Source organism: Hemitrygon akajei, chromosome 20, assembly GCF_048418815.1.
Source record: "Hemitrygon akajei chromosome 20, sHemAka1.3, whole genome shotgun sequence".
Classification (NCBI taxonomy): Eukaryota; Metazoa; Chordata; class Chondrichthyes; order Myliobatiformes; family Dasyatidae; genus Hemitrygon; species Hemitrygon akajei.
In genome coordinates, this window is record NC_133143.1 from 50,236,552 (window position 1) to 50,261,728 (window position 25,177).

At 43.0% G+C, this 25,177-nt stretch overlaps 1 protein-coding gene and 1 long non-coding RNA gene across 2 annotated transcripts in view; one reads left to right on the top strand and one right to left on the bottom strand.

The window, feature by feature from the left end:
• drosha (drosha ribonuclease III) overlaps positions 1-25,177 on the bottom strand; it is a 164,092-nt gene that overhangs the window by 69,141 nt on the left and 69,774 nt on the right. Inside the window, exons 16-22 of the mRNA XM_073024273.1 lie at positions 23,400-23,507; positions 18,567-18,674; positions 16,177-16,315; positions 13,822-13,882; positions 5,639-5,698; positions 2,749-2,848; positions 1,594-1,696 (exon numbers count right to left, since the gene is read on the bottom strand). Coding sequence (XP_072880374.1) covers positions 1,594-1,696; positions 2,749-2,848; positions 5,639-5,698; positions 13,822-13,882; positions 16,177-16,315; positions 18,567-18,674; positions 23,400-23,507 — 679 coding nt within the window. The remainder of the gene's footprint in view (positions 1-1,593; positions 1,697-2,748; positions 2,849-5,638; positions 5,699-13,821; positions 13,883-16,176; positions 16,316-18,566; positions 18,675-23,399; positions 23,508-25,177) is intronic.
• Positions 7,451-17,582, top strand: LOC140713769 (uncharacterized). The gene is made up of 3 exons (XR_012095729.1): positions 7,451-7,558; positions 11,573-11,750; positions 17,477-17,582. It is a non-coding gene; the product is annotated as an uncharacterized lncRNA (long non-coding RNA).

The window sequence follows — 25,177 nt, forward strand, 5'->3', positions numbered from 1 at the left end:
AGAAACCTGAAACAAAATCATGAAATGCTGGAAACCCTGATCAGCAGATCAGGCAGCAACAGCTGTAAAAGAAGTGGTTCACATTAAACTGTGAAGATTCAGTGTTGACCTGAATCATTAACTACACTAGACAACAAAGATTTTGCTTCCTGAATACTGGGCCGCTGATATTGAAAATCACCACTGAATTTCCCTATCATCATTTGTTTGAAGTTGCCTATATTTATTATTTCAACTCATAATTCAAGTCAGAAAAACTGATGCCAAGATTAAGGCAGGCATTTTTGTTGGTCTACAAATCAAACAGGACATCATTGCAGGCGGTTCTAACAACTTCGAGTGGGACCAGAGAAAACTGCAAGGCAGACATTCAAGGACGCTATTGAAGAATTTCTTGGCAACTACAGAGCACCAAATTGCACACAGAGTGTTGAGAACATGCTTCAACCGTACAAAACCATGAAGCACAACATGTCATTAAAGACGGATTTTCTGTGTTCCCAGTTAGATTTCTTCCCCCGCAAATTCTGGAGCTGTCAGTGACGAGCACAGTGAAAGGTTTCACCAGGACATTGTGGTCATGGAGAAACAGCATCAGGGTCATTGAAATCTATCAATGCGGACTGATTATTGTTGGACACTTAAGCGAGAAGCTTCAGACACTGAGCACAAATGAAAATCATCAACAAAACATTTTTAGCTTAGTTGAACTATTGCAAAGTGTCAGCACCATTACGCAATTAAATCATTATGTTCAATAAAAGTTAATTTCTTGTTTCTCCAAATTCCTATGTGATAGAAGTAGTCTGAAATTATATTTATGTTCTGCATCAAGTGGTCTATCATAGACAAAAAAATTTCTGAGCAAGCAACACTTCTGAAAAAAATTGTTGTCCAGCGTTATGTTTCTCTTTCCACAGGTGCTGCATAAGCTGACAATTGTTTCCAGTAATCCTGTTTTTATTGCAGAGCTAATGAAAATCTAACTCATAAATTTCTACACCTAACAGTACATTCATCAGTCCTGGAAATCCACTGCAGAACTAGATTTTAATGCACTGTTGCTCAGAGATGAGGCTGTAACATTATTGTTCCATGATTTAACTACGTGTTTTTTCTTAAGGCATAGGCTTTTCATGGTGTAGGGTGATGGACTGGGGAGGGTATGGGAAAAATTGGTGAAACTTCCCTATGTTAGACGGCCTGTGGTGTAGTGGCATCTGCACCACACTTGGAGGCAAATGGTCCCAGGTTCTGGTCAGTCCCTTGCACACATTCCACCCATGCTGGGTTGAGTGTCGAGATTGCAACTCGGCCTCACAAAAAGCAGACAAGTGCTGAAGAAATGGCAAGGATGTTGCCTGATGCACCACAAGGCGGGGGAGGAAAACCAACTTCCCTGCACGGCTAAAGTAAGTAAAATTTCATAGCAACCTTGTGATACACATTAGACATCTGATTTGATCATGCAAGGAACACATCAACAATGATCCTAAAGGTAACGTTGAAATTGAATTCTTTAGGCTAAGCTGCAACTCTAACCTCAGTGTTCACACACTGCTCTGTTGAATGGTACAACTCTTTCAAAATTACCCATTAGGGCCTCAAAGCAATTAGCCATGGCATGACGTAGATCTGATTCCCTGCAGAGGTCAGGTCCATGGGCGTACAGCATAAAGCGATCCAATTCCAGTTTCTATAAGAAGAAATCAAAAACAAAATCAATACATTTATTCCAGAAGCGCATCCATTAAGAACTGGCAGTGTTTCTGGCACTGCACTAGCAACCCAAAAGGTCATGAGGTCAAATCACATCACAGCAGCCTGTGAATACAAAAAGAAATGCATTCAGTTGCACTTGATTTCTGGGGAATAATGAAGAATGCTGGAGAAATTCCATGAACTAGGGGAAAGAATTTGAGAGTGCTACCCATTCTGGCCAAAATGTGCACCTAGCCTTGCATGGAATTTTTGCTTTTGGACCTCTGAAATAGACCACTTTATTGTAGAAGGTGAGCAGCAAATCAAGGAACATCCTACTTCCACAGAGCATTTCATGATGGGCTATAAATATGGCTTCCCCAACATAACCTATATCCTGACAACAATTCCTTCCCAAGAAACTCTGCCTTTTGTTTTAAAGCAGCAATATGCTTTAGCCACGTTCCCTTATTTCTAACTTCATTATAATAATTAATTCATGATCATCAGCAAAGATCAAAGCAAACCATTAAATAGATTTAAATAAAACTGAATTTCAATACAACTTTACAGCAACACAAAGCGTTTAACAGGCAGCGAAGTGCTACTCAAATGCTGCCAACATTTAAATACAGGGTACGTCAATGGCTAGACGATATTTTTAATTTCGGCATGGTTTACAGGATTGTTAGGACATCACTCAATAATGGGTCATGAACCACGATCGTCCATCACCCAGATCAGTACATTTCCCGAGACACAAGAGTTCGGGTGGAGAAAGGAAACGGGTGCCATCATTCAGTCATGATCTTACTGAATGGCTGAGACGGCTCAGGGAACCGAGGCCAGCTCCTCTGGCTCTCCTCATGTTGTGAAAATTCCCACTTAGCTGAAATGATCCACAGTCTGAAGGACTACTATGGAGTTCAAGCATTACTCTTCCTGCTCATTCAACATTAGCAGAAACAATTACAGGGCTTTGCGGGGAGTGAGAAGTGTGCCGTAAAATAAAATCACTAAGAACCTTGTGCAAATCGCAATACTGACCTTGGCCAACATAGCAAGGTGTTGGTTCTGCACAATTGCAGTGCGGTACGTAGCTAACCCACCTTCTTCCAGATTGGGGAATAGAAAGTACAAGTGGACACTGAAAGCGAACAAAGAGAACGTGAACAGAGTGCATTCTATAAAATGTTTCCTGCAGCAGCTAAGACTCACACTTGATTTCAGTTCCTTCAAAATACACAATAGTAGTAAAGCTGTCTCTGCTGCTCGCACTGACTTCAAACGCACAATGTGGGGTACGACAGAGGCATTGCTATTATTTCACATACACCATCAGCAACAAGTGGACAAATAACCGTGTCTCCGAATCTGTTATTTGGAATATCACAAATGTAAATCTTCAGATTCAGTTACAATTATTTATCACAGGTACAATGAAACATACAGTGAAATGAGCTGTTTGTTTAACAACCTGCACAACCTAAGGCTGTGCTTGGGGTAGCCCGCAAATGTCACCAAACATTTCAGCAGCAACATAGCATGCCCGCAACGTCCTTTATTAATTCAACAATGATTAACATTTCTGAAATACTTCTCTTCCACAGGAATTGTACTAATATTTCATAATTGTGAATATTTCCTATTAAAATCTAACATAGGAAAATATCCCAGAGCACATCATAGGAATACTACCAAATATGACCAAGCTAGCTAGTAGTGCAGGGGTCTATAAAATTAGGTTATAGGTTATACAATAACCTATTTTTAATAATGTCTTACAGAAGGGTGAGGAGTCTAAAGTTTAGGAAGTAAGTCTAAAATGCACATGAGCATCATTATAAGCAGTGCTGCTGTCATAGAACTCCAGAACCCAGAGTTCATTCCTGGCAATTCCCTCAGCTAGCAACTGTACAACTCACGTATCCTCCCCATGACAGCATACTCCAGTCTGCAGAAAGAACCCGACGAGTTTCTGGATGGTTAATTGACTGATGTAAATCACCACTTAATGTAGGTGGTTGGTTGGCAGGAGCATCCCGGAGAGGTGATGGGTATGTGAGGGAAAACAGATTACAAGGAAACAAGTTGAAGAATGAAGATCAAACACGAGGAAATCTGCAGATGCTGGAAATTCAAACAAGACACACAAAATGCTGGTGGAGCACAGCAGGCCAGGCAGCATCTATAGGGAGAAGCGCTGTCAACGTTTCGGGCCAAGATCCTTCGTCAGGACCAACCGAAAGGAAAGATATTCAGAGATTTGAGAGTAGTGGGGGGAGGGGGAAATGCGAAATGATGGGAGAAGACCGGAGGGGGTGGAATGAAGCTAACAGCTGGAAAGGTGATTGGCGAAAGTGATACAGAGCTGGAGAAGGGAAAGGATCATGGGACGGGAGGCCTCGGGAAAAAGAAGTGGGGGTGGGGGGAAGCACCAGAGGGAGATGGAGAATAGGCAGAGTGATGGGCAGAGAGAGAGAAAAAAAAACAAACAACTAAATATGTCAGGGATGGGGTAAGAAGGGGAGGAGGGGCATTAACGGAAGTTAGAGAACTCAATGTTCATGCCATCAGGTTGGAGGCTACCTGGAAGGAATATAAGGTGTTGTTCCTCCAACCTGATTGTGGCTTCATCTTGACAGTAGAGGAGGCTATGGACAGACATATCAGAATGGGAATGGGACGTGAAATTAAAATATGTGGTCACTGGGAGATCCTGCTTTCTCTGGCGGACAGAGCGCAGGTGTTCAGCGAAACGGTCTCCCAGTCTGTGTCGGGTCTCACCAATATATAAAAGGCCACACCGGGAGCAGTGGACGCTGCGTGTGTGTCCCAATGCGGCCTTTTATATATCGGTGAGACCCGACGCAGACTGGGAGACCGTTTTGCTGAACAGCTACGTTCGGTCCGCCAGGGAAAGCAGGATCTCCCAGTGGCCACACATTTTAGTTCCACATCCCATTCCCATTCTGATATGTCTATCCATGGCCTCCGCTACTGTCAAAATGATTCCAAACTCAGGTTGGAGGAACAACACCTTATATACCCGCTGGGTAGCCTCCAACCTGATGGCATGAACATTGACTTCTCCAATTTCTGTTAATGCCCATCCTCCCCTTCTTACCCCATCCCTGACATATTTAGTTGTTTGTTTTTTTTCTGTCTCTCTGCCCATCACTCTGCCTGTTCTCCATCTCCCTCTGGTGCTCCCCACCCCTCCACTTCTTTCTCCCGAGGCCTCCCGTCCCATGATCCTTTCCCTTCTCCAGCTCTGTATCACTTTCGCCAATCACCTTTCCAGCTCTTAGCTTCATCCCACCCCCTCCGGTCTTCTCCTATCATTTTGCATTTCCCCCTCCCCCCACGACTTACAAATCTCTTACTATCTTTCCTTTCAGTTAGTCCTGACGAAGGGTCTCAGCCTGAAACGTCGACAGTGCTTCTCCCTATAGATGCTGCCTGGCCTGCTGTGCTCCACTAGCATTTTGTGTGTGTTGTTTGAAGAATGAAGATGGTGAGATTGCTCAGGGAACCAGCAGAGACTCTCACAATGCCTTCTAAGAAAATATGAAACGTGAAAATACAAATTCTAGCAATAGTGAACATCAAGACTATTTATTTTGTTGACATCCCCTCACATAACACTGGCCTTGACTAGGAATCAGCCGGATTTTGGAATTTATTCCCATTGACCCTTTTGACCTTCTCTTCCTTTCCACAGGGTCATCCAACATTCTTCCAACTGACGCTGTGTTGCAGACTGATTGTCCATTGCGTAAGAGCGTGAAATCAACACCCCAACCTATCACGTCTTGGCACTCTGTACTAAGTTTCCACTGCTTTTTGCTACATGCATTCATTAAAAATGGATAGCAATATTAAAAATTAAAACTACTACAAACTTAAGACAAATGTATGGACATTAAGCTCGTACCTTGTTAAAAATTCAACCACTGCATCTCCCAAAAATTCTAATCGTTCGTTGTGGTTAATCCTTCATAAAGATGAAAATAAATGTTTGTAATAGGGTCATTAATTTAAAACATTATATAATTTACAATTAATTAGAAATTCAATTGTCTGGCTTTATAAAACAAAATCAATTTTATTTCATTGAAATATACAGGTATGATTACTGAATGCAATCAGACTATCTTAATAAGATATGCCAGTAGAGCTGATGGCTGCATCATTACCATTTGCTAACTCAAAGGCATCTTTTAAAAGCTCTATTGGAGGATAAGGGTGAAAATTGGCAGAATAAAATTTACTCTGCAATCAAGAGCAGATCTCCACACAAACACATTTCCTCACTGGGTTGGAGGCTGTTTTAACTGGCAGCTGCCAGTAAAACACTGAAGCAGGAGTTAGGTGTTAAATCAGCATCATGCTAACATTAGAAATACAAAAGAAGTCAATTTGAGAGCTACTTAAATGTTAATTTCTGTAAATATTATCATGACATTGATTCATTGTCACGAGATAAATCCGTTTGTCTCTAAACTGGATCCAAAACTTTCGTGGGACAGCAATTAGACATTTCCCATTGCTACAAGGCCTCAATATTCACTAATTGCTAAAGCAATATAAAACGCCTCAATACATCCTGCAAACAAAGTGGAGGGGTAATTTGTATGATTACCAATTACCAACAGGGGCAAATAATCACAGAACATCACAATTTATTCAATTAAATAAATCGGGAGTGGGGGAGGGTGTGGAAGTGCTGTAGCTCAGTTAAACTGACAACAAAACTATCCAAATGCTGTGAAACCCCACTAGGTTTGCCAGCAACCTTTTAGGAAAGAAATTTATCATCCTTTAAAGAAGTAGACTGACATAATTTAATTTACATGTAATGATTGATCTTAAATTTCATGCACGTTCTTTCCTCTTCTACCAAGTCAAACCCAACATAACTGTGACTCTCAGACAAGGGGCATCTGTGCACAAACCTTGTATAGAACTTAGCTGGGAACAGGGGATCGAGAAGGGGGAAAGAATGAATTTTTGATTTAAAACACTAATGAAAATAGCAATCTAAATGAGAGGAATTGCAAGACCCAGCTCACATCAGGATTCAATAGAAACTGGAAAATGGGGTTATCCCATACCCACAACAACGTGTACTGCTCCCTTTTCCAGATCCTGGGGTCCTAAGGAAAATCCCTACAAATCCAATACCATGCACATTCATAAGACCATAAAACGTAGGAGCAGAATTAGGCCACTCAGCCCATCGAATCTGATCTGTCATTCTATCATGGCGGATTTATTATCCCTCACAAATTTATTCTCCTGCCTTTTCCCTGTAACCTTTGATGCCCTAACTAATCAAGAACCTATCAACCTCCGCTTTAAATACACTCAATGACGTGGCCCCCACAGCTGTCCTTCTGTGCCCTCAGGTCCAAAACTCAGCCTCTATAGGAGACATCCTCTCCATACCCACTCTATCTAGGGCTTTCAATATTCAATTTCCAAAAGCCTTAACTGTGCTCCTTTGTCATGGTCTTATCTCACCAAATACTGCCCTGAGACTCATTTTCTTGCAGGCACTCACAGTAGAACGAAGAAGTACAATGGAGTCAATGCAAAATTACACGCAATAATTGACAAATTGTGCAAATACAAAACGAAACAAGCAACAACAGTAATAATAATAAATAAGTAACTAATTAGTACTGAGAACTAAGTTGTTTAGTCTTTGAAAGTGAGTATATAAGTTGTGTTCCATAAGTTTGGTGTTGAGGTGAGAGAACCATGCTGATGATAGGAAAGCATCTGTATATCATACGTTAACCCTTTCATTCCAGGGATCATTCTCATATTTCTCTTTTGGATCTTCTCGAATGTAAGTACATCCTTCTAGTTAGCCCCATTTCACTCCCCTCTATCTATTACTGTACTGTAAACCACACTTAATAATGCTGTTTACATTGTAAATGCTTGCTGATACTTAGAGGGGCCTAGAGAGAGTGGAAGTGGAGAAAATTTTCCTATAGTGAGGGAACCTAGGACCAGACAGCACAGCTTCAGAATTCAATTACATCCCTTTAGAACAGAGATGAGGAGGAGATTCTTAAGCCAGAGGGTGGTGAATCTGTGGAATTCATTGCCACGGATGACAGTGGAGGCCAAGTGATTAGGTATACTTAAGGTGGAAGTTTTATAGGCTCTTGTTTAATAAGGGTTTCAAAGGTTATGGGGAGACGACAGAAGGGGGTTAAGCGGGAAAGTAAACCAGCCATGATGGAATGGCAGAGCAGACTCAGTGGGTTGAATGGCCAATTCTGTTCCTTTGTCTTAATAATCTTAAAGCAATTATCCAGTCTATTGTTCTTTCTTTGAACAAGCAGCTCAGGTTGCACAGAAAGGCATTTGCTATATTTCATGGGTACAGTCCTGTCCGCCTACATAGAGGCTGCACAGAAATCAAAGAGCTTAGACTGTTAAAGTGTGTCTGAAAAGTTGAAATGTCTGCCTAAATTAAAAACATACAGAGATATTAAAAAAAATTGCTGGAGGAAGCCAGTGGGCGTGTAGCATCTGTGCAGGCAAAAGTATGATTGAAGATTTTGTTCGAGACCGATCATCCCGAGGGAAGAAAGCCGGTGTACAGAGGTGAGTGGGAGGGGTGAGATGGAGCTGGTAGGTGTTAGGTGGGACCAAGCGAGGAGCCGGATAACATCAGATAGAGCCAGGAGGGAGAGGGAGAGGCAGAGGTTAGAAGATGATCAGTGCAACCAAATAAGGGAGGGATATTGGCCATATGGAACTAGATGGCTAAGGGGATATGGAGGGTAGGACAAGGGAGCAGAAATCCAGGTGGGTAGAAGTGTGGTGAGAAAACAGGATGAGAAACCTGGTAGACCTGTAGGAGTGGAAAACACAGAGGTAAGGCTTACCTAAAACTGGACAACACAAAGTTCGTACAATTGAGTTGTAGACTATCCTAGTGGATAATCAGGTGTTGTTATGGTTTGTGGGTGCTCTCACCACAGCAATGGTGAAGGCTGATGACTGACAGTTCTTTGTGGGAATGGGAAGACGAGCTGAAATGAAATTTTGGTTGTAGACGGGTCATATTCTGCATGGAGGTTGGTGACCGGTGGAGTGCCTCAGGGATCTGTTCTGGGACCCTTACTCTTTGTGATTTTTATAAATGACCTGGGTGAGGAAGTGGAGGGATGGGTTAGTAAGTTTGCTGAAGACACAAAGGTTGGACGTGTTGTGGATAGTGTGGAGGGCTGTCAGGTTACAGCGGGACATTGATAGGATGCAAAACTGGGCTGAGAAGTGGCAGATGGAGTTCAGCCCAGATAAGTGTGAAGTGGTTCATTTTGGTGGGTCAAATATGATGCCAGAATATAGTATTAATGGTAAAACTCTTGGCAGTGTGGAGGATCAGAGGGATCTTGGGGTCCGAGTCCACAGGACGCTCAAAGCAGCTGCGCAGATTGACTCTGTAGTTAGAAGGCATACCGTGTATTGGCCTTCATCAATCTTGGAATTGAATTTAGGAGCCAAGAGGTAATGTTGCTGCTATATAGGACCCTGGTCAGATGCCACTTGGAGTACTGTGTTCAATTCTGGTCGCCTCACTACAGAAAGGACATGAAAACCATAGAAAGGGTGCAGAGGAGATTTACAAGGATGTTGCCTGAATTGGGGAGCATGCCTTATGAAAACAGGTTGAGTGAACTTGGCCTTTTCTCCTCGGAGCGACAGAGGATCAGAGGTGACCTGATAGAGGTGTATAAGATGATGAGAGGCATTGGTCATGTGGATAGCCAGAGGCTTATTCCTAGTGCTGAAATGGCTGCCACAAGAGGGCATAGTTTTGAGGTGCTGGGGAGTAGGTACAGAGGAGATGTCAGGGGTAGGTTTTTACGTGGAGAGTGGTGAGTGTGTGGAATGGGCTGCTGACAACGGTGATGGAGGTGGATACAATAGGGTCTTTTAAGAGACTTTTGGATAGGTACATGGAACTTAGAAAAATAGAGGGCTAGGGGAACCCTAATAATTTCTAAGGTAGGGACGAGTTTGGCACAACTTTGTGGGCCGAAGGGCCTGTATTGTGCTGTAGGTTTTCTATGTTTCTATGAAATACAAATAGAAGCTCAAAATGTCCGCTGCAAGTCGAGCACATAAAGTGGTCAATGGCCTCGCCAATGTTGAAGGGGGCACATTGAGATCACGTTGGAGGTGGTACACGTGAAGCTCTGGACTGGTTTAGTCTGTAGATGATTCTGTGGTCACCAACCTTTTTAAGCTCAAGATCCCCTACCTCGGCCTTAGTGAAAGGCGAAATCGACCCCAGATCGATTAGTTACACGCATGCGCACTGGGGCAGAAAAGACCGGAAGTAAAACCCTGCAACCCGGAAGCAGAAATAATACATAAACACCAGGGATAGCCACCGTTTTTTGCACCGCGGACCGGTTTCCTATTGACAACAATATTCTTGTGGACTGGTCAGCTGGGGGGGGGGAGGTGTTAAACACGTTAGGAATACAGCGATACTCAAAGGAAGTTCCTTATGTCCAGTCTATTCCGCAATTTAGTTTTCATGGCTCTTAGCGCATAGCTGCCGTCCCGCACTGCTCACGTTTTTTCCGCTGAAAAAACTCAGCGGGTTTGTCTCTAAGTGCAGGGTGCTTGGACTCAGGGTACCGAAGCAGTTTTTAGGGCTTCATTGCCTCATTAGACAGCCTCCCAGCCCAAACTCCAGCCTCTGCCCGCCCGCTGTCAGACGCCCTGGCCAGATGTGGCTGGTCGTGGGTGGGGTGAGAGGACAAGGTCAGGGCCGGAGGTCCCCGTACCGGGGCCGCGGCGGTCGCCGTCCGGAGAGAGCGACCGACCGAGCGAGGAGAGCGACAGGCCCGCGCCCGCCCCTCTTGTAGGATCTATCGGCCGACAAAAGTTTGTTTCAGCAGATCGCAGCGAGGTAGCTGCTCTGCTACTTACAAAACCTTGAGTCCGAATTAGGTAGTCTGCGAATATTTTAGCACCGGGTTCCCCACAAACATTCGGTGTGGTAAACAGGTTCAGAGGCGGTGCCCATCTGTCCATGCTCCAGGGCAGTACCAACGGCACTTCCCGCCGGCCACGCTCCGGGCCAGTAGCATCGGCAGTTCTCGCCAGCTGCGCGAGGCGAACACTGTGGTGAGGGTACCACTGCGTTTAGGCGACTGATGACCTTGCGTGGGTTCGTTCAACCGTGGGCGTGACAGGGAATGAGGAAAGGTGCAGCTGACTCATATTGTTCCCTCACGACCTGGTGGTTGGGGACCACTGAAGTACACTGTGTAGTGCGGGGGAGCTATGCGCATGCACACTGGGCAGAAAGAACAGAACTAAAACCCCGCAACCCAGAAACAATCTCTCGACAGTACTTGAGTATTTATTTTTCATTTTCTTTTGGGATCTACTGGGAAAGTCTCAAAGATCGACCAGTCGCTCGCTATCGACAGCTTGGTGACCAGTACTATAGATGATTCTGTGGGAACAAGTGCTGCAGCTGCTGTGGTTAAAGGAAAAGTGCCAGGGAAGAAACGGAAGGACCAAGCAATCAATAAGAAAGTGAGCCCTGCCAAAAGCAGGAAGGTGGGGAGAGGAACATGTGATGGTGGACTAATGCTGTTACAGCAGGCAGAAATGGCTAAGGATGTGGAGGCCAGGGGAGTGAAAAGTGAGGAAAAAGAGAACTCCATTCCTGTTCTGTCTCAGGACGGGATATGAGTGTAGGCATGTGAGAAATGGAGGAAATGCTAGAAGGCAGAGCTTAGGAAGGTTAATGACACCTTAGGAAGGTTAATGAAACAGCTCTATTTCCATCTTTAGTATCTCTATTTTTCCCTTTCAGGGTTCTTTTGAAGACCCTGACCTGGAGTTACACGCTGACTTTGGTTCTTTGCGGGAATGGACCCGTTCTCAGGATTTCAGGACTGGCCGTTGTTCAGCACGCCAAAGGCTCGGCCTAAGAGCCCGGCTCGAATTCGGAAGCCTAGGATCTCGGGGCTCTGGAGACAGGCAGATCGAAGGTCAGTGTCACAACAAGAGACCCGTGCGTCGTCGGGGGAGTCGGGATATCTGCTGCGTGCCTGGAGACCCGGGATCTTTGCGATATTCAGGCACAGAGCTCGAGAAAAGCGACATAACGGACTATTAACATTGCAAACCTGTGAGATGTTTGTCATGTCTCCCCGCCTACTGGGAAAATGGAGACACCTCTTTCTCCCTTATTAGGAAGAAAGAGAGAGCCTGCAGCATGTCGAATACTGGGTAAAACACGAAGTCTTTGGGGTAACTGCATGTCCGCGTCTTTGCTATTGCTTTGCTCACATTTGAGTGCTCGGTGGTGGTGCCGATGCCTGCTTCTGTTCTGCCGGTGGAGGGAGGGAGTTTGTTGCTCGCTGCCGTTTACGCACGGGAGGAGGGAGCTGGGGGGGCGGCTTTGGGGTTCTAACTTTTAACCGTCATTCACTCTTTGGGGCACTCCTCCGTTTTCGTGGACGGTTACGAGGAAGGAGCATTTCAGGATGTATATTGTATACATTCCTCTGACATTAAATTGCACCTTTGAAGCTGAATCAACTATGGTGAAGGGAAAGCCAAGTATGCTGAAAACAGACATTTCAGAATTCCCAGAATGAAACACATATCTGGAAAAGTGATGCAGTAGAGGCAGAGAAACTAAGAGTAAGGAACGGCACCTTTACAGGAGGCAGGATGGGAGGAGCTGTAGGCAAGACAGCTGTGGGAATCAGTGGCTTTACAGTGGTATACACAGTAGGTTTATAACAATTCCATTTGGTAGACTGCAGCTCAATGGTCCAGATATTAATTTTTCAAAATTGAAGTACCCCACACCCCGTGTTCCTTTTCCATTCCTTCTAGATTGCTTGCTTCTATCTCTGTTCTCCTTTTTCCATTCCTGCCCCGCTCCCCATTACCTAGATTGTCGCTTTCCCCCACTTGGTTCCATCTGGCCATCATCCATATGAAAATCCACTTGGGTTTCTTATCCCTCCCTGGTCTATCCTTCCTATCCCCTCCAAATCTTGTTCCATCTGCCCATCATCCCTCCTGTATCCATATCTCCTTCTCATCTTTTTATACTGACTATCTTCCCTCTACACTCTCCATCCTGACATAAGCTCTCAACCTGAAAATTGGCTATCCCTTTACCTTCCAGAGCTACCATTTAATGGCTGGGTTTCTCTTTTTTTAAAATTCTGGGCAGTTTCTAGAGTAGATTACATGGTCGGCACAGCATTGTGGGCCGAAGGGCCTGTAATTGCTGTAGATTTCTGAGTCTACATCTTTCCAGATTCTAACACCTGCAAGCTCTTATGTTACATTTTGAAATACTTTAGATTTCATTGTTAGTCATTTCTATTTACCAGTTAAGTAGCTGGTTTAATATTTTACAGTAGGCCTTGAAATATTTTCTGCAAAACACTTTTCTTAAAAGGCCCACAAAACTCCTCAATGCAACATTAAAGGGCACATCAACCAAATTTGTAGTATTTTCGATTACCACAAAATGCTTGCAGAACAACCACAAAATAACTTTAGGAATTACGTGTATATAGCACTTTAACACCACAAAAGCTAACATAATCAATTAAGTCATTTTGGAGTTGAACCCGTATTCCAATGTAAAAAGAAGCGCAGCACTTAAGTCATAATAACCAAACGACTAGCTATTTTTTAGGAGGGTGGATTGAGAAAACATTAGCCAGGACAATTGAGAGACCTTCCCTGCTTCGTGTCGAAGAAAAACATTTCTTGACTGTGCTCTTTCGAAGTGTCTTGACAACTACAAACTGAGTTCTGGCTGACAAAGACTGAAGGTTGGCTATTTACTCACTCTTAATAGTCGGACTTTCTTTTACCTTTGACAATTAAATAATGGCAGCAGCCAGGGATATGCTTAAGAATTCAAATCTTATCAGATTTGAAGAGCACACTGTGTGCTCATTCATGCCAACTTCAGGTTACACCTGTACATATAACTCTGGGTGTGTGGTGAAAAGGGGGTGGGGTGCTCGTCTTCTGCTCTATGTGCCTTGGCTGAAGGAAACAAAATGATAAAAATCGAACACATACCTTGACGGAGCTGGATCATCTTGGCCAAGGCGTGACATGATATTTATTAAGGTGTTTATGCCTGTTAAAAAGGAACATAGCAACAGGGAATGTGGTGGTGGCCCACACATAAAGGCAACCTAGTTAAAAATCATATAGAAACATAGAAAATAGGTGCAGAAGTAGGCCATTCGGCCCTTCGAGCCTGCACCACCATTCAGTATGATCATGGCTGATCATCCAACTCAGAACCCTGTACCTGCTTTCTCTCCATACCCCCTGATCCCTTTAGCCACAAGGGCCATATCTAACTTCCTCTTAAATATAGCCAATGAACCGGCCTCAACTGTTTCCTGTGGCAGAGAATTCCACAGATTCACCATTCTCTGTGTGAAGAAGTTTTTCCTCATCTCGGTCCTAAAAGGCTTCCCCTTTATCCTTAAACTGTGACCCCTCGTTCTGGACTTCCCCAACATCGGGAACAATCTTCCTGCATCTGGTCTGTCCAATCCCTTTAGAATTTTATACGTTTCAATAAGATCCCCCCCTCAATATCCTAAATTCCAGTGAGTATAAGTCTAATCGATCCAGTCTTTCTTCTGGTGAACCTTCTCTGTACTCTCTCTATGACAAGAATGTCTTTCCTCAGATTAGGGGTCCAAAACTGCACACAATATTCTAGGTGCAGTCTCACCAAGGCCTTGTACAACTGCAGTAGAACCTCCCTGCTCCTGTACTCAAATCCTTTTGCTATGAATGCCAACATACCATTTGCCTTTTTCACCGCCTGCTGTACCTGCATGCCCACCTTCAATGACTGGTGTACAATGACACCCAGGTCTCGTTGCATCTCCCCTTTTCCTAATCGGCCACCGTTCAGATAATAATCTGTTTTCCTGTTCTTACAACCAAAGTGGATAGCCTCACATTTATCCACATTAAATTGCATCTGCCATGAATTTGCCCACTCACCTAACCTATCCAAGTCACCCTGCATCCTCTTAGCATCCTCCTCACAGCTAACACTGCCGCCCAGCTTCGTGTCATCCGCAAACTTGCTGATGCTGCATTTAATTCCCTCGCCTAAATCATTAATATATATTGTAAACAACTGGGGTCCCAGCACTAAGCCTTGCGGTACCCCACTAGTCACTGCCTGCCATTCTGAAAAGGTCCCGTTTACTCCCACTCTTTGCTTCCTGTCTACCAACCAATTCTCTATCCACATCAATACCATACCCCCAATACCATGTGCTTTAAGTTTGCACACTAATCTCCTGTGTGGGACCTTGTCAAAAGCCTTTTGAAAATCTAAATATACCACATCCACTGGCTCTCCCTATCCACTCTACTAGTTACATCTTCAAAAAATTCTATAAGATTTGTCAGACATGATTTTCCTTTCACAAATCCATGCTGACTTTGTCCGATGATTTCAGCTCTTTCCAAATGTGCTGTTATCACATCTTTGATAGCCGACTCTAGCATTTTCCCCACCACCGATGTCAGACTAATAACCGACTCTAGCATTTTCCCCACCACCGATGTCAGACTAACAAACTGGACTTGCATCGTTCATTTAATCAAGGTGTTTTGCAGTGGTGGTGCTGGACAAAATTTGATTCCAAACCAGAAAAGAATCTGTTCAAGCAAATGACCAATACCTTGCTCGGAGAGATACGATTTCAGGAGAAATAGAAGACTAGTTAGGTCGAAAGTTCCAGAACTTGACAGCCGAAAAAACAGTGCTAATGGTGGAGTGATTACATTTGAGGGCATGATAGAGGGCACATTTGAAGGAGTATGGAGCCCTCGAAGAGTTGTAGGGCGGGAAAAATCAAATGAAGGGTGTGGAATGCAGAGAAAAAGGTAGACTGTGGACATAGATTTTCCTCTATATACAAACAAGATAATGGAGTGCAAAGTGGCTTTGAAACATCTAATGTAGGGAAGGAGAATATTAATACAACACGAGGTCCACTGTGCTACACTGATGGCGCTCTCCAGCCCAATTTCCACACGTTCCCAAAGCCTATCGTCAGTGCGTGCGGTTTGCCGCAGCAAGTGATACCACAACGATGAGGAGGAGCTTTGTTTTTATTTCCAAAGAGCCCAGAATTTGTATCACTGATTCCACAATTTATAATCTTACTTATATGTGTAGGTTTGCAAGCTCTATCTGGAATTCTGCCCACCTGAAGGGGTTTCAAAGAGTTCCAAATGCACTCATCACATTGTAAGCATTTGATATTCGGGAGTAGCTCTCCTCTTGGACATTCCAACAGACCATGGTGATGACTGGAAATTTTAAAACATCGTGCAAACTTTCCTCCAAATCGCAAACTCAACCACCATTGTGAGGAGATTCCTACTCACCTTTCTTCCTCATGTACATGTGGTGAACCTTCCTGTCTCCGTATTTGGGCTGCCGGATACCACAGTTTGACAAGGAGTTTCTCGCATGGTCGGGATTCATTCCAAAGTTCAGATGGTGGCTTGGGTGGGTCATCGCAAGCTAAAGATATGTCAGAGATGCGGATGCTTTCAGAGAGCTAATGAACGACTGATCTTCCATAAAATGTCAATACCTTAACGACTACTAGCGCTCTCTCTGATTCACTCAAGTTCTTTATCTGTCAACTACTACATGATGGCAAATTGGTCATAACAGTTTAATGGTACTTATTGGACACCTAATTCAGAGGTCTGGGATAATAATGCAGAATACACAATTTCAAATACCATCATTCAAGAATTTGACTTAAAATTTAAACATTTGATGAATAAACACATTCAAAATGGCTCTGGTCTTCAAATGTAATGATATATGCACTGTAATGTGCAAATATACAAATCCATATTCGACTAATACCATCAGAGGTGTAATGAACTAATTAATTTATCACTTCTTCTGCAAATGAGAACAATTTTAGACTGCAAAACATTCAGATCCTGTGGAACTCTTCAGAACAAGTATATGGACGATGAAGAAATAGCATCTCCATGCACTTATTCAGAGCAGAGCCACAGGATCTTTAGCATCAAGGTGAAAGGACAAAAGCAGGCTTAGTTCAACATCTTATGTGAAAGAAAGTTGCTCTCGTGCTTCCTCAATGGTGGGCTGAAGTATCTGCACAATATAACCTTGCCAAAGGTTTAGACCTTTCAACTAATGTGTGGATGCCAATATCCCGAGTAGGGTATCGACTACCATGCTTTATCCCAAATGGTAGCAGGGCAGTGCCTTTGTTAAACAGCTCAGTTCAGCTGGCTAGAAAGTCGACTCTTCTTGTGTACGGTTGAGTTAACCGCACTGCTCCATGCTTTGCGTCAGTCAGGTGAGGTACAACACACCTCCCCAAAGGGGCCTTGATTTAGACTGACTTTTATGAAGGAAAAATTAAACGTTGGTGGATAAGGTGGGAGAAGCAGTTAATATTTCAGTCACGAACTCTTCTAACATAATTTGCTTTTGTTTCAGATTTTTGGCATCTGCAGGACCTTATTCTTGGAAAATACAGACGTAACAAATTTGACCAGCTTTTCATTTCAGTTATTTTTGAACTAACCACCTAAATTCCTATTCTCCCAGTGCAGCAGTGGGATTTGAACTTGTGTATTTGGTGCATTAGTGCACTAGACCTGTAGCCAATGTTTCTTCTCATTTCTTTTACAGCCGCATGGACCAACCATTGCTCTGACCGGGAAAGTTTTACATGCCCTGAAAACTGCCCGGTACTTTAATAAAACATCGTATGAAAGAAAATTCTAGCTGCGTGGCAACAAAGATTATGTGCGCAGGAGCATTTCGGTTACTCTGCAGCCGTGCACTTGGGCAGTTTAGAGGAAACAGCGCTTGTAATGTAATTCTTCTGTCACCATTCCCTATTAAAAAGCAGGATAGCAGTGACTATAACTGACATTTCGTTCATTCTGTATTCATGGAATATTAAGATTTAAAGCCCAGGGAAATGGGAAGAGAGAACAGAATTTCCTTTCATTTGAATCTTTAATCTCAACAGTACCGTTGAACCAAAAGTAACTGGAAATAACTGACAAAAAAGGCGCTGGCACATGAATAGATAGTTCAATTGACCCGCCAAATTCCAATGCAGAATACAAATCTTCTATGGCAAAGGGACTAGCTCCTAACTGAAAGGTCACACCTTTCAGTAAACGATAAAAATGGTGGGTCACAAGCCTTTTCAACATTAAAGACACCACTGAAGTAACAGAAAGAGTAAAAAAAGAACACATCTTCTCAATATTACAACAAGTCCACTGAATGCGCTCAACATATTCCACAGAGAAACCGGGGTCAAGTAGGGCAGCACATTAAAATCCCCACAACCTTTCCAATGCTAATTGATTCTCTGTTGAGATAAAATGGAGTACTTTCGCCAGTAATTGGGAAACTTTCAAATAGTTTACAACCTGTCTTGTCTCTTACTACAGGCTTAAGCTTTAAAAATGCTAGCTTACTCTAAAACAGACAAGACAGCGCATTTGTCACGTGCTCTCCAACGTAAGACTATCGCCGTGCTCTTTTGGGTGACAAGGGACAACAGTTAGAATATTGGACAAGGGAATTTTGCACAGTGCGGCCACTTTACACCCACACCGCCATCTCACCAAACCAAACAGGGAAGCAGTTGACTGTTTTCTGACCTTAATTCCGTGCCCCACTCAAAAATATAGACCCCAGAAGACATAGGTCTGCTGGTAAATTTCTACAGTGGGGTAAAGATGGGTTAAAGTATACTTACCTGTAGTAAACAGCGTTCTTTAAAGGTGTAACCAATCAGATTATCCAAGTGCATAAGACACTGATGGTATCGGATATGGTGTGTCAATACTGGCAACATCATGGCATGCTAGAAGAAACAAGATAACATGGCAAGTGCTTCTATAGCAACGAAGGTTTCCCCTTTAACCATGCTGGCCCATATGAGTCGCTTCCATTAATTTGAGCTCATGTGTGAAACAGATCAAGTTAAACACTAGGAATCAGCTCATTTTCAAGGTTGCTCCATTCTATTTGTTTAAAGCTATTGTTGTCAGAAGATCTCCTTTGTATGTACAATGCTGTTAAGATGTTCCGCTAGTTAAAAAGGATGGTGCCACGGTAGTGCAGCAGTTAGCACGTAAAGCTCGGGGCCTTCTGAAGCCCGGAGTTCACTTCTAGCAGTGAAGTTGTCCAGTGATTAGGCTGGTGTGAAATTGGTGGTTGCCGAGTGGTGCAGCTTGTTGGGCAGGAAGGGCCTGTTCTGCGTTGCATCTCTAAATAAATAAAAAAATCAACTAAAACATGCTTGTTTGGGTATCATTATATGAAACACACACACACACACACACACACACACAATCCACATGCCAAATCTACCGATGGTAGTTACAATAATCATATGTATCACAACCTCAGGAGGAGGCAATTTAGCCCATCTATTCTATTGGTTTGCAAAATTCGTTGACCCTTCCATCTGCTCATCGGTCCGCTTACTCAGACGCCACTTCCCGAGGCACACCTGCTCGCTAATGCAAATATCTAATCAGCCAATCATGTGGCAGCAACTCAAAAAGCATGCAGACATGGGCAAGAGGTTCAGTTGTTGTTTGGGCCAAACATCAGCAAGGGGAAGAAATGTGATCAATGAGAAGTACAGAGCAATTTTTTTTTTTAAACACAGAGTGGCGAGTGCTTTAAAGGCACTGCCAGGAATCGTTGGGAAGGAAGATACAATAGATAAATAGGCATTTAAGTGGATCTAGGATATGCACGTAAATATGCAGAGAATAGAGGGATACGGATCATGTGCAGACAGAAGATATTTATAATAATTAAGCATCATTATCTTTATTAGTTCAACACAACATGGCAGATGGAAAGGCCTGCTCCAAGTTGCCGTTTTCCTTGCCATCTTTAGCTCACTTTCCGGTAGATGGGACTCTGAAATGTCATTATACTCCAGCTGAAGCCTGACCAGCACAGGATGATCTCCAAGCTCAATATTCACCAGCCTTAAGCTCACCTGACACTCTGTATCCCAACACACTGATCCCCTTCATGCACCTGTGTCGTGCTTATTGACGTACACTGGCTCTCAGCTGATCTCATATTGTACCTCCTCAAGCTTGTTCTGCTATTCAGCAAGTGGTCAACTGCTCCTATGGTGCCCAACTGCCATGACTCCATTTTTTATAAGCTGTTGCCCAGTTGACGCTAGACAGCCTGGGTTCAGATTTTTGTCATTTCTACAACTGTACCTTGTTGGAGTCAATATTAAGAGGGCGGGGGACAGTGGGAGGAAAACTGACACATATAAACCTCTTCTGTTTCCTACAAAACAAGTTCTACACTCAGAAAGCTTTTGCTGTCAATGAACTGTTCTGGGCTTTATATAATTGCAAGCCTTTCATTTTCACAAACTCGTGCATCAAGCAACTAAATCCTTGAAGACTCAGTGGTCAGCTTCTAAGCTGTGCTGTTAAGGTGATCTCAGTCAAGGTGAGAATGGGAGCACAGTAAATATAATTAGTCCCCATGTTGCAAAGTACCAATTTAGCCACAGCCCCTACGATCATTATATCTGCACATCTGGGCTCCAGTGACAAAACTGAGCTTAAGAGAGAGTTAAGTCACAAGTTGCCACAGAAATTACCAGAAAATCCACTTCTGTACTGTCAAAAAAGGAAGCGCTTGACTGCTGAACATCTTCAAAAAAAATTCTCACCTTCCTCCTGGCTATTACTTAAATAAAATTATATTGATCAATGTCCGACTCACTTAATTACAATAACATGCAGTCATTTGATTTGCATCATAATTCACACAGTTCTGAGTGATTGTAATCAATTACTCACTAATGTTATTCATTTGGAGATACAGTGAGGAACAGGCCCTTTAGGCACAAGTTGCACTGCCTAGCAACCCACCTATTTAACACTAGCCGAATCACAGGACAATTTACAATGATCGATTGACCTGCTAACTGGTGGTTCTTTCGACTGTGGGTGGAAACCGGAGTACCCAGAGAAAGCTCACAGGGAGAACGTACATTCTCCTTATAGACGGTACCTGAATTGAACTCCGAACTCTGGAATGCTCCAAGCTGTAAGAGTCACGCCAACCACTACATTTCATGGCACCCTAATGTAAGAAATTGTGTAGACATATCCTTATAATTTTCAAATGCTCCCATACAGAGACATAATTCCACTCAATAAAGGACTTAAACTTATATACTATCAAAGTAATTCTGTTGGAAAGAGATGCTGATGGCATACCACCCTATGCAAAGCAATACAGTCCTTAAACATAATAATTTCTCAGGTAAGGACATGTTCAGCACAGCTTTGTGGGCCGAAGGGCTTGTATTGTGCTGTAGGTTTTCTATGTTTCTAATAAGTGGAAAAATCTGAAAATTTCAAGACACCTAGCATTAACTTTAATCCAGATTTTAGAGTGGGGATAATGACAATATTATCAGTGTTTGCTATGATAATCCTGTAAAACTGACAGAAACAAATGATATCCTATGCAAATACAGTTAAATGCAGTAATCTCAAAGTTGCTGCCAATGATTCCATGCTGCTGCACACGCACTACTGGTGACAGCTATCTCCAATGCAATCAAGGAAAACCAATAGCATTGACGTGAATTTACAAGTCCTGGTTAATCATACAACATCTAAATGAGTTTTTAATGGTGTATGAAACCATTATTACTCATCAGCAAGTGATCTTGTTTTAATTAAACTAATTTTATTTATGTGAACTGTAATTTCATCACTTAAATATTTCAAGATATTCAAATCATACATTGCAAATCTCTACAATCCTCTGGTGGTGGGTGAGCTTCGTAGGAGAGAACATTATCATTCTTGAACATCCTGAATCCAAGAAACATGATTGAGGATGTGACAGTAGATTCTGTACAAGTTAGTGGCATACATCATAAGAAACAGTAAAGCTGTGAATTCCAATCTGATCACAAATGTCTTTGTGAAAGATGGGCCATGCCTTACAAACACAGTTAAGCCTTTTTTAGTGCACGTCAGTAATATAGGGAGCATCTATAAATACTGACTATTAGAACTTTGAGGTAACTTAATAAGATTGAAAAAAAACACAAGAACATTTGCAAAAACTTAAAGAACATGAGGCCAGCATTGTTCTCTCTTTTTTTTGACATTTTTTATTCATAAGCAAACAGGGCAGTTAATTGGTTGAAAACCTTGTGGCAAAAGTGACAGTCCTCAAAGAATAGTGCAGTTAACATTTCGCGTATAATTCGATCACAGAAATTAAAATAACAGAGCTACAGATAACGCCGTCCGAAGGCAGAGTTAGCAACCGCTAACATAACGATACAGATCATGTAAGTAAGGTAAAGTGCAGCAGATGGAATATGCTGGGGACAGGAGAGGAGGGAGAGTGAAGGGGAAGGAGGGAGGGAGAGGGGGAGGGAGAGGGAGAGAGAGAGAGAGAGAGAGAAAGTTAAAAGGATGGAGGGAAAAGGGAAAGGGAAGGGAGGAGGAGAAGTGGGAGAAGGGGAAAAGAAGAGTGGCAAGGATGTGGAGTGGGGGAGTGGGGTAGACCAAGTTGGGGAAAGAGGGTGAGGGGAGGGGAGAAGTGGGGGAGAGGAAAGGGAGAGGCAAATGGGGAGGGGAAGAGGGTCTGGGGAAGAGAAGTGGGAGAGAAAGGGGAGAAAAGAAGGGGGAGAGGAATGAGGATAGAGGAAGGGGAAGAGTAAGATGGAGAGGAAGGGGAGAGAGGGGGAGAGAGGGAGGGGGAGAGAAAGAGGGGAGAGAAAAAGAGAAACAGAGTGAGAGTGAGAAAGATATATCGATAGAGATTATAGCAAGATAAATATCAGAATACCTTTTTTCTAATTGTGACAAACAAAGAGCTGTGAAAGAGAAAGGTTGTAGGTGAACATGCACATTAATTACCAAAAGCAGATGCAAACAGGCAGTCTAAAAAAAGTAAAGGGCGTTGGTGCTGACCCCAGAAGATTGTAGTGGTGCTTTAATTGCAGAGAATCCCATCAATATTGGCATCAAACTGGATGGATTAGGAGATGGAAATGCACAAGTTCAGAAACATTTAAAGAACATCAGGATTGAAAGAATGAAAATAAGGAAGACAATTTTCAGTCACTCTTATAAACACACCGAGTTTAGAAGAGTAAGTAAGAATTTTATCAGAGTATTTAAAAATTCAAAAAGGATTCAACACAAGCGGCTGCACAGAAACTGGAATACACAACTAGAGGCAAAGCCTTCACAGTACAAGGAAAGGATTTTTCACAAAAAGGGCAAGTGAAATTAAAAACCCAATTGCTTAAAAGGTAGTTGTTTTTTTTTAAAAGACAGATTCATTGATTTCTTGTGTCTAAGAAAACAAAGGTACATGAAGAAAGAGAGTCGTGATAAATCAGCCTTGAACAAATGGAGGGACAAAGCGGGTTTCATGGTCTGATAGTTCTGCAGCTTTCTTCTGGAAACAATCATTTAAAGATGCTCAAAAGCATCAGGCAGAGAAATACAGCACCCACAATGCCAAGTAAGCCATTCACTTCAGTCGAGGCACTGCTTACCTGGCAGACATCAGAACGCAAACCAGTCTTCCAGAATCCTTGACTGCTCAGCTCTACCGTCACCTCACGCCTCATGGTGTTCTTCTGGCGGATTTTCTGCAAGGCTTCCTGAAATAAATACAAGGAAGAGGATTTTTGGCACGTTGAGATCTTGGTGGTGTTTGTTGGGGGGGGGGAGATGCACGTTCAAAGTAACGCCCTTCTCAGAATCCTAAACTGTATTTTATACAAAATGGAGTGTGCGTAGAATGCCCTGCCAGAGGTGGGTGGTAGGGACAGATGCATTAGGGGCATTTAAGAAACTCTTAGATAGTCACACAGATCATAGGAAAATGGAGGCTTATGTGGGAGGGGAGGTTAGGTTGAGCTTGGAGTAGGTTAAAAGATCAGCACAACATCAAGGGCCTGTAATTTTATAATGTTCTACTGTACTTACAGGAGGCATTCACACTAACTCCATTCAGCTACCGCCAATATGCTCACTAAACTATGAAGGCTCTTTGTCTAACTGCACTGAAACTTTAAAATTTTCTTATTTCAAATTCTTTCATCGCACTAGGTCCCTTTCTCTGTAAACCACATCACTACAATCCCCCAGGAACTCTGCAAGAGTCTGTTTCTGGATTATTTTTCTGCCCCCTCTTTTAATCTGATTAAACTTTCAGGTAACTGTACTTGGGAACTTCAATCTTAAATTTCTCCAATTTACTACATCTTCTTCCTTTACTGATACCATAATACAAAAGGCCTGAACAGATAGATAGATAGATACTTTATTCATCCCCATGGGGAAATTCAACTTTTTTTCCAATGTCCCATACACTTGTTGTAGCAAAACTAATTACATACAATACTTAACTCAGTAAAAAAATATGATATGCATCTAAATCACCGTCTCAAAAAGCATTAATAATAGCTTTTAAAAAGTTCTTAAGTCCTGGCGGTAGAATTGTAAAGCCTAATGGCATTGGGGAGTATTGACCTCTTCATCCTGTCTGAGGAGCATTGCATCGATAGTAACCTGTCACTGAAACTGCTTCTCTGTCTCTGGATGGTGCTATGTAGAGGATGTTCAGAGTTATCCATAATTGACCGTAGCCTACTCAGCGCCCTTCGCTCAGCTACCGATGTTAAACTCTCCAGTACTTTGCCCACGACAGAGCCCGCCTTCCTTACCAGCTTATTAAGACGTGAGGCGTCCCTCTTCTTAATGCTTCCTCCCCAACACGCCACCACAAAGAAGAGGGCGCTCTCCACAACTGACCTATAGAACATCTTCAGCATCTCACTACAGACATTGAATGACGCCAACCTTCTTAGGAAGTACATTTGACTCTGTGCCTTCCTGCACAAGGCATCTGTGTTGGCAGTCCAGTCAAGCTTCTCGTCTAACTGTACTCCCAGATACTTGTAGGTCTTAACCTGCTCCACACGTTCTCCATTAATGATCACTGGCTCCATATGGGGCCTAGATCTCCTAAAGTCCACCACCATCTCCTTGGTCTTGGTGATATTGAGACGCAGGTAGTTTGAGTTGCACCATATCACAAAGTCCTGTATCAGTTTCCTATACTCCTCCTCCTGTCCATTCCTGACACACCCCACTATGGCCGTGTCATCAGCGAACTTCTGCACATGGCAGGACTCTGAGTTATATTGGAAGTCTGATGTGTACAGGGTGAACAGGACCGGAGAGAGTACGGTTCCCTGCGGCGCCCCTGTGCTGCTGACCACCGTGTCAGACCTACAGTCTCCCAACCGCACATACTGAGGTCTAT